The sequence below is a fragment of the Populus alba genome, chromosome 9 (genome assembly GCF_005239225.2).
Source record: "Populus alba chromosome 9, ASM523922v2, whole genome shotgun sequence".
Lineage (NCBI taxonomy): Eukaryota > Viridiplantae > Streptophyta > Magnoliopsida > Malpighiales > Salicaceae > Populus > Populus alba.
In genome coordinates, this window is record NC_133292.1 from 1951879 (window position 1) to 1960614 (window position 8736).

Consider the following 8736-nt stretch of genomic DNA (forward strand, 5'->3'; position numbering starts at 1 on the left):
TTGAGACTTGAGAGATCTGTTGAGTTCAAATTAATGGACTCTCCCAGACACAATGCATGATGCTCACATGGCGTGAACTACTCAGACTTAATTTCCAAGATCTTAGACTGACGAAAATGGTAAGTATGCAGGTTGAGCAGAGACAGACAGTCGACATACGTAGTGATTATCCAGTAAATTAACCACGTGCATGGCTATCATCAATGGAAGAAATTAAGAAACTGATGCGATCCCAGCTAGCTCAAGCTGGCAATGGATTTGCAGCATTGATTCTGGAGCCTTTGTAGCTAGCATCCCAACTCTAGATTTCTATTTTTAATATCGCTGCTCTGTGTGCAAGGATGCTGGCTAATTTTCAAATACTAGCTGGTCTGCTTCTTCAAGAGATTAACTATTTGTAATCAATGGGGGCTTTTCATAACATTATTGTTTTATATAAATATTCAAGAAAAAAGAACCTTGATGATACAAGCGTTTTCTTCGCTGGTATTGGGTTTGCAAAGAATTGAATGATGTGTTTTTATTTTCTTAATCAAGTTCATTAATGTTGAGCAGAGAAGGCAACTTAATCAATTAGATCGTGGCCATCCCATTCCCTGCTGATGCGCCCCGAAACCTGCAAAGCCTGCAGAGGGGAGACGAGAGAGATGGAGTTTGGTACTTGTCCTCTCCCCCCATCATTGGCATGGGCACCCCTGTCTTGACAGGACTCACATAGTCTGGTCTGTATGTCTTTCCCAAAACACCTTCCACGAGATCGGTTAAGTTTTTAAACCTGAACTGTGTCTCCAGGTGAGCAAATGCATCGTTGTCCGGCAACTGGTAGTTGTGAACTTTGTTTTCATGTTTCCCGATAGGCCTTACCTTTATATCCATCTCCAGTAGACCAGCAACAGTCACTTTCACGGCGTTGGTGTCATCAGTTCTTTCCACCACAACCTGTCTTTCTTCGCCGTCACTCCTCCATTCAGCTTCTCCGTCAGTAGGAATGTTAATAGCTTCCCCGTCCCATCGCACGTTGAGTGAATCGACATTGTCATCCCAGTGCGATACCTTGCTTGCAGCAATGACAAGATTGTGTGAATCAAACATGACTGAGAGTGCTTGTACCCAGGTGAAGTCCCGAGTTCTTCCTTGAGGTCTACTTCCAATGAAGTGGGCATTAATTTGGAGGTTATCATCGGAGACAATGGCAAAGTTACCACCCTTTGCTCCATGGAAATAGAACATCACACCATCACCACCAACAAACCGAGGATCATAACAGAGAGAACCATATCCATTACAATTAGGTTTCCTATCTGCAGGTGGATTCACATTAAGTAATGAATTTAGAGATACTACTGTCAAATTATTGTTAAATAGTTGCTTAATTATAACTAATAAATATGTAATATGTACTTACACTTGCAAGTCACCTCACACTTGCTGCTGCAGTCAACAAAGCATGCCTTGTGCTTCTTGTTCTTCTTGGGCTTCTTCTCAGGGCACTGAGCTGGACAGACTAGGATCTTGTTTGTACAATGCCCCTTCGCCTTGCATTGAGCTCGTTCCTGTCCACTCCCCAGGGCTGTCAAGTCATCGTGGTCTTCATTGCCACTATTACCCTTTCCATTTCCATTGTTGCCATTGCCGTTGCCGTTGCCGTTGTTTCCATTTCCATTATCATTGCCGTCGTTGCTATTACCATTGCTGTTGCCGTTGTTCCCATTGCCATTGTTATTTCCATTTCCACTGTTATTGCCATTGTTTCCGTTTCCATTGCCATTGCTGCTTCCTTGAACAACCATGCCTTGTGTAGCAATTAATAACACAACGAAAACAGCTCCCAAAATATATGACTTCATTTTAGCCATAAATCTTAGTTTGTACTATCTTTCGTTGATCCCTAAGTGCTGCAAAACTAATATTGGATTATATGAGATGAAAAAATAGAGTTGCAAAGGCATATATTTATAAGAAGTAAACACCGCCTTAGGTTGGCATAATACTCCATGAATCTTTGCTTCCTTCTGTAAAATAAGCATACGTAGCTGGCCAAGTAAAGCAGTTTATTTCTTCAAATTCAATCTTTTGGAACTCAAAGTTGTGTTTGCTTCAGTTTATTGTAAAGGAGCTCAAACTACATGTAAACAGGTAATGTTCTGGGGGTTAATTAGTGTCGTGAACATATATGATCCATGGCTTGCTTGCTTCAAGAATTGAAAGATGGTTCTTTCTATATATTTATCTTTACATTATATATATATATATATATATATATATGGATTTCGAATCATAAACAACTTCGTCAACAGTCATGAATGCCTCTGAGCAATTATCAATATTTCAAGTGTCAGAATTGGTTGCATTTATGTATCAATAGTGATGAATCAGCAATTCCTATGCAAGCAAGTTGAGCAGGCCCAAGCACGTATCATTTCAAGAGAGTCAACAAGGCATGTAGCCACGTGCATGATCACGCAAAAGCCCCACTTGGATTAAAAATTATGTAAGCAACAATCCAGGCGCCTTCATTTTAGATGGTCGAGCTTGCTTACCCTGCAATCATGGATCCCCTAAAACCACCACAGAGCCACAGACCACTTTTATACAGCTATTAACAGCTAACTTTTTGGACCGCATCGATTGGGCTGCGTTTGTACCTGTGATTTGAGAAATTTTGATTTTTTTTTTTTGTTAAAATTGAGTACGGTTTGTACTTTTTGAATATTTTGATGTGCTGATGTCCAAAATAGTTTTTAAAAAATGAAAAAAATCATTGGCATGTATTTCAGCACGAAAAACTATTTGAAAAGCAACCGCTGCCACACTGTCAAATTGAAAAATTAATATAATCCATCTTATTCCAGCCCTCACATACCTTACTAGCCTGGGAAAACCCATATAACAATTTATAGCTTTATTTTGTGATTTTCGATACAATTAACATATACATATACGCAACTTTTATCTTTGCAGATACCTCCGAAGTTCAAATCCCATGAGTATTTCTTCAATATGTGCCCAGCCAGATTATAGTACTGCCTTGAGAAATCATTAGTTTTCACCTATACATCTTCGTGTATTTACTGGCCTGTAATCTCAAGTTCTTTGTAGGGGCAAGGTAAGCTTCGACCCCCTTTATCAATGGCTTTGATCAACAGCATTGTTGAAACATGATCTCCTTTAAATAAACAAATAAAGTCAAGCACGCCCTGCCAGACTGTTAAGTTGCGTTTATACTTTATATATGAATACCAGGAGAAAAAGGACGGTGGCTCGAGGCAGGCAAAGAAAGTAACAATCTTGATTTGGACGCAGGGGTGTGATATTGCCTTTCTATAAAACACACGATGAATTTCTAATGTCACATATTTCTACAAAAATAAAACGTAAACTTCCGCTGAACATTTAATATAATAATATGTACATGGGCGGATGCTTGACTGTTTAAGTTCAAATCCAAGCCTAAGAGATAAACTAACCTCTTAGACGTGTCTAACATGATCCAGGTATAAGATAAACAATGGGAAAAGGAGCAATTATTTTCTTGCGCAGCTCAGATGGAATAACAAAATAACTTAAAAGATGCAAAGAAACTTCCAATAATCCTCTCACTGAGACTATTGAAATATAGGGAGATCAATCCGTGGTTTTCCGTCATAGCTGCTTAGATCCACTCCTCCAGCTGGGACAATGCTTCCAGAGGTTGCTTCTCCAGCCTCGCTTGCCATCTTCAAGAAGTAGCTATGCCTGCAGAAGAAGCACACTCTGAGAATCTTACATAAGACTACAATGACAACTTGTGGCTGAAAAACCAATATACCATCTAGTATCAGCTGTCAGTTCAGGATGAAAAGCAGTCCCTAGCAGATTCCTCTGCTTTATAGCTACAATAACTTTCTCTTCTGGCACGGAATTTTCCTGAATATCAAACATGTATTATGTGTAATCTTTGAAATAAAACATACAGCAAAATCTGACGAAGAGTAGTAGTGCTCAAGGAAAAATGATATCATCCTACTTATATGGCAAGTGGTGGCGCTATACATCATTTGCCAAATCAAATTTGTACCAAAATTATGTATAAGAGTTTGTTTGTATAGACCTTTCCCTTGTTAGTAGGACAAGGCACTGACAAAAGATCAAACGGGTGGTGTTACTTTTTCAGTAAAATATGATGCGCCAATAGTTAACATATGCTACAGTTTTTTCAAACAGCCTGGTTGCATCCTCGTTTTTTTTTTTTTTTCTATAAGAAAATTAACCCAAAAAAAATCAATGGAAATTAGAAGAAGTTTATCAGAAAACAATCAAAGCAAAGCAACTAAAACATCTGCCACCCCATCCATATCTCCTATATCTTTATCATGACAACATGGCCAATCAATTAATAATTGACAACGTAGATGATCAGACTACTTCAAAAGCAGAAAACGTCATTCAAACTCTCTTTCACAGATACTCATTGCTTGAAGTCCTGACTGAGCTCTGTGTGTATCTTCCAATAAGACATCAAGAGAATTCCCTAGTCAAAAATCATTAACCGTGACACCTCTTCATCCATAGATGGTTAAGTGGTCAATTCACTGATTGATTATTGAAGATTGTTAACAACACTGCATTATCTTTGGCAAAATATATGAATTAAGGGAGAAGATGATGTAACAAAATATTTGCAGCAGAACACACTTCAATCCACTGAGACCTACATGGACAGATTTTGAGTGTCTGGTGGCCATGCACCTTATTTGATCTGTAAATATCAATTCCATTTGTGCATCATTGTATTTGTGACCAATCATCATCACAGAGTAGCCCTCTACAAGCTTAGAAAAACTGGACAGTGAAAGCAAATCCAGACGCATGATTTTCAATAATTTAGAAGGGAGCACATAAGACTTGCGACACTCAAAGATTATTCCTGCAACTGAAGGAATTGGCCCAGCTAAAATAGGACAGGGATTCCACATGCTAGATTAGAAACGGCATCTAATCTAATCCAAAAGTTCTGTCAATTATTGGCCAAGCACATGTTGAATCTATATGACTTGGTATTTCTTCAATGCAGACTTTGGTACCTAGCCACACAATTGAACTTCCAACAGTCTAACCTGACATGTAATCCCAGATGGGATGCATTCATGCAGAAATTTCCGGGAATTTGGATGGGAGTAACTAGTAGCCTGACTCACACTGCTTCCAAAGTATCAATACAAAGTCAACCTAAGGGAACCATCTCAAGTACTGATTGTCAAAATGAGCTATGTAGAAATAGGAATGGAGTAACTTTCAATTTATGATTCTCATAAATTGAAAATATACTTTAATTCCTTTTAGAAAGTCAAAATTTCCATCAATCATGTATGATCTATGCCAAGGCCTGCTAAAAATGCTCATAAATAGGCAATTTATTATTTAAATTTGGCAAATCTAAAATGTTAAATATTCACATCCAAAACAAGAGCACCATAATATGGTGCGAATAAACATAGAGGCATAGATTGAAGTCATGAGTGGATCACTACATAAAAAATGCTGAAGAGCAGGTCAACTACATTGCGTTTCTGCCCAAACATACTTCAAGGGGGCAATATCAGTAATAGCCTGATGAGATTCATATAATTGGATTATTTTACGAAGCAACTAATTGCAGTCTCATATTTATCAAAAGTATTTGTCGAAAATCTTAAAGATCATATCATCTTATCAAACATGAAATAGCAGACACTCTGTTGAATGCTTTTTACAATTATCAGACAAGCCTAAGAAAAGCACATGGGAAATTGAAGACAAAAGAATGTATGCATCAGACACCTACAAAAGCAAGTAGAAAATGTATAGCAATATACTTTATACCGGTGAGTGTGTGTGGTAAAATTTTGATTTTTACAATTTTATGCATTTTTACATGAATAAAAATTAAATAAGGCAACAGTCAAGGTCCAAGTTCGGATAGAAAAAAAACCAGCTGAAATTTGAAATTCCTGATAGCATTAAAAATAAGGCAAGAAAAACTAATTGCATTTTAACCAAACAAACCCCTTGCAAATACTAATTACAATGGCAGAGGAATTTCACTTTACACATAAAACATATTGGCATAAAGCCATATTCTACTCGATCTTTTTTTTTTTCCTGTTTGTCATTCTAATGGAAATCAGAACCACATGGCTTGTAATAACAAAAAAAAATAAAATACATGCATGCATATTCAGCAAACAGAGAAGAAAACAGCCGATATCACTCCGAGGGACAGGCAGTGTTACACACAAGATCTCCATTCAAGAATGAAACATATACAAACCTCTTGGATTTGAACAGCAGAACTTGAATACAATACATTGGTAGATGGAACAGGACACTCGGCCAGCACATCAACTCCAGGCCCGACTTCAAGGATGGCCGGAGCACGGATGAAAACTCCACGGAATGTTTCGGGGCCACCTTCCTTACACGCAAGTTCTGGAACTGTAAGCTCCGCTTCAAAACTTTGAATCTGTGGATATTATTATGTTAAATTAAAAAATTAAAAACAGTTGAAAAGAGGAGTATTAATTCTACTCTGCTCTACAAATTTGATCGGGTAGCATTAATGCAAGTGTTTGGAAATATAGGAGATAGCATGATATAAAATGAGGATAGAACCAGAAATAGGAGCAATCTATGGAAACATATTACAAAGATGAAAAGCAACATTTCTCTAGATTGTGAAACCTGTCATACCACCTCAGAACTAGAAACCCTTATACTTTGAAAGGTTTTAATCCATTATTATGAGATGAAACTTGAATTAAAATGCATTGTATTTCCATGCCTTTTTCACCAAGTTTTCCTTAGTAAGCCAACTCAAAACTTTTGCCACTCTTGAACTGAGAAGAACAAATATATATACACACCTACACAGCGGATACCATTAACGGAAGGAAACCCTAAAGCACACATACCTGACTGCCGAAATAATTTCTATGAACAGTGCAATCTAGGCCACCAACCAGTTCTTGTCCTCCAGTTTTCTGACCTGCAAAAAAATAATTACGTCTGTCATTTTATATTGAAAACAAAACCCTAAAGGCATTAACTTAAAAATAGAAATCCAAACTGGATATAGGAAAAGGAGGAGAGAAAGGAAAACCCACCAATTGCCTTGTTTGCCAAGAAGATAAGACCTGCACAGGTCCCCCATACAGGCTTTCCCATTTGAACAAACTCACGTAAAGCAGGAAACTGCAATTAAGAAATGAAAAGGACCATCAGACAAAAAAAATCCCATTCATATAATCAATAAATAAATCAACAAAAAGAAAAGGAAAAAAAAAGCGAGTAGAGACCAGGTTGTGAAACTCGGCGAGTTTAGCCATGGTAGTGCTTTCACCACCCGGAATAATAAGAGAGGTGACATTTAGAAGCTGTTCTGGCTTCCTTATCTCCATTCCCTTGACTCCCAATCTGGCAAGCGCTGTCAAAACACACAAACTTGTTTTCGAGTAACTAAATAAACATCCAAAAACAGATACAAAACTAGGTTTGTGTAAGAAAAAAGTGCCTGCAATGTGTTCGTTGAAAGAACCCTGTAAAGCGAGAACGCCGACGGCGGCCATCCTTGTGCAAACACGGCGGCTCCCTTTTATTTTCTTAGAGATACAGAGAGAGAGACTTGTAAAATTTGGGAACACTTGTTTTCCTTTTCTATGGCGCTAAAGAGTGGGGACTGGAACAGCGCCGCCACCTCTTGTTTTTTGCTTTTTCATTTCTTTATTGTATTTTTTCAGTGCTGTTACTATTTCTTTCATAGCCCAATTTTGCAGTTTTCGAGCCCACACAATGTTGTAGGCCCAAACTTCCCGTTTCTTTCAGTTTTGCCATTTTTAGGCTCGTGAATTAATAGGTTTGATGACGGAATTAATTTTTTATATTTTTAATCTAGAATCAAACTATTTATAAAACTCAGATTTGTCAGCCGCTTGACTCAGTATCTAACAACTCATAGCCTCCATTAATCCGAGTTAAAAAAATAAAAATAAAGAGAGTAATAATTTTAAGAAATATAATTTAACTGGTTAGATTCTAGATTTGCTTTCTAGATATCACCAGTTCAAGTCTCATAAACCTTAGTATTACTGAAGACTTACATGGTTGTTAACTTCATAATTTTTAAAATTAGTGAAAGTGCGTGTAAGTTGGCCCGAAAACTCATGTTAATAAAAAAAAATTAGATTGTTTTACAATAAAACCCAACTCTAACCCTTTAATTTAAAAAAAAATAAATTATGGTAAAACATATTTGGCTTTAATCCTTTAAAAATAATTGATTCAATAAAAGTTAATACTCTTAATTAAAGCTTGATTCGATATTGATTTCAGGTTAGGTTTTATAATTATGCATTTGAATTCTAGTGTGTTGGGTAACACTCATTCCTTCGTGCATGATTACGTTTTTTTATTTAATTTTAACTTTAAAAAGTAAATGATATTTATTAATTTTTTATTGGTTCCAATTTCAAATAGAAAAACATATTTGAAAATTCAAAAACAATAATAAAAATAAAAGAGATTGTTAAAATTGTTTTCTCAGTTTTTATTTATCGGTATAATTGTTTTAATCTTTAATCATATTTACAAAAACAAAATATATTTTTTAAAGGAGATGAGTGTGTATTGTTTTCATGAGAGTTTTGGTTTTATATATTTGAGCTTTTCCAATTTTTTAATTAATATTTATTTCTTTATTAAAGTTTTGCATATAAGTCAGCT

The 8736-nt window shown here is 36.4% G+C and overlaps 2 protein-coding genes across 2 annotated transcripts; both read right to left on the reverse strand.

Annotated features, from left to right (window-relative positions):
* Nucleotides 1-414: 414 nt before the first annotated feature.
* LOC118034733 (uncharacterized) lies at nucleotides 415-2241 on the reverse strand. Its single transcript, XM_035040093.2, has 2 exons — nucleotides 1406-2241; nucleotides 415-1301 (listed from the first exon to the last, which is right to left on the reverse strand). Exons 1-2 carry the CDS (start codon nucleotides 1854-1856, stop codon nucleotides 574-576), a joined length of 1179 nt encoding a protein of 392 aa, XP_034895984.1. The 5' UTR covers nucleotides 1857-2241; the 3' UTR covers nucleotides 415-573.
* A 1127-nt stretch (nucleotides 2242-3368) lies between these two features.
* On the reverse strand, nucleotides 3369-7723 carry LOC118034735 (probable pyridoxal 5'-phosphate synthase subunit PDX2). Its single transcript, XM_035040095.2, has 7 exons — nucleotides 7529-7723; nucleotides 7314-7441; nucleotides 7122-7209; nucleotides 6930-7003; nucleotides 6290-6481; nucleotides 3809-3906; nucleotides 3369-3735 (listed from the first exon to the last, which is right to left on the reverse strand). The coding sequence occupies exons 1-7, from the start codon at nucleotides 7581-7583 to the stop codon at nucleotides 3606-3608; spliced, it is 765 nt and encodes a 254-aa protein (XP_034895986.1). The 5' UTR covers nucleotides 7584-7723; the 3' UTR covers nucleotides 3369-3605.
* Nucleotides 7724-8736: the final 1013 nt, after the last annotated feature.

Coding starts and splice junctions, on each gene's coding strand:
- LOC118034733 (XM_035040093.2), bottom strand. CDS start 1,856: ATGGCTAAAATGAAGTCATATATTTTGGGAGCTGTTTTCGTTGTGTTA. Junction 1,302..1,405: donor GTGTGAGGTGACTTGCAAGT/GTAAGTACATAT, acceptor ATCCACCTGCAG/ATAGGAAACCTAATTGTAAT.
- LOC118034735 (XM_035040095.2), bottom strand. CDS start 7,583: ATGGCCGCCGTCGGCGTTCTCGCTTTACAGGGTTCTTTCAACGAACAC. Junction 7,004..7,121: donor CTTGGCAAACAAGGCAATTG/GTGGGTTTTCCT, acceptor ATTTTTTTGCAG/GTCAGAAAACTGGAGGACAA. Junction 3,907..6,289: donor CTGCTGTTCAAATCCAAGAG/GTTTGTATATGT, acceptor TTTGATATTCAG/GAAAATTCCGTGCCAGAAGA.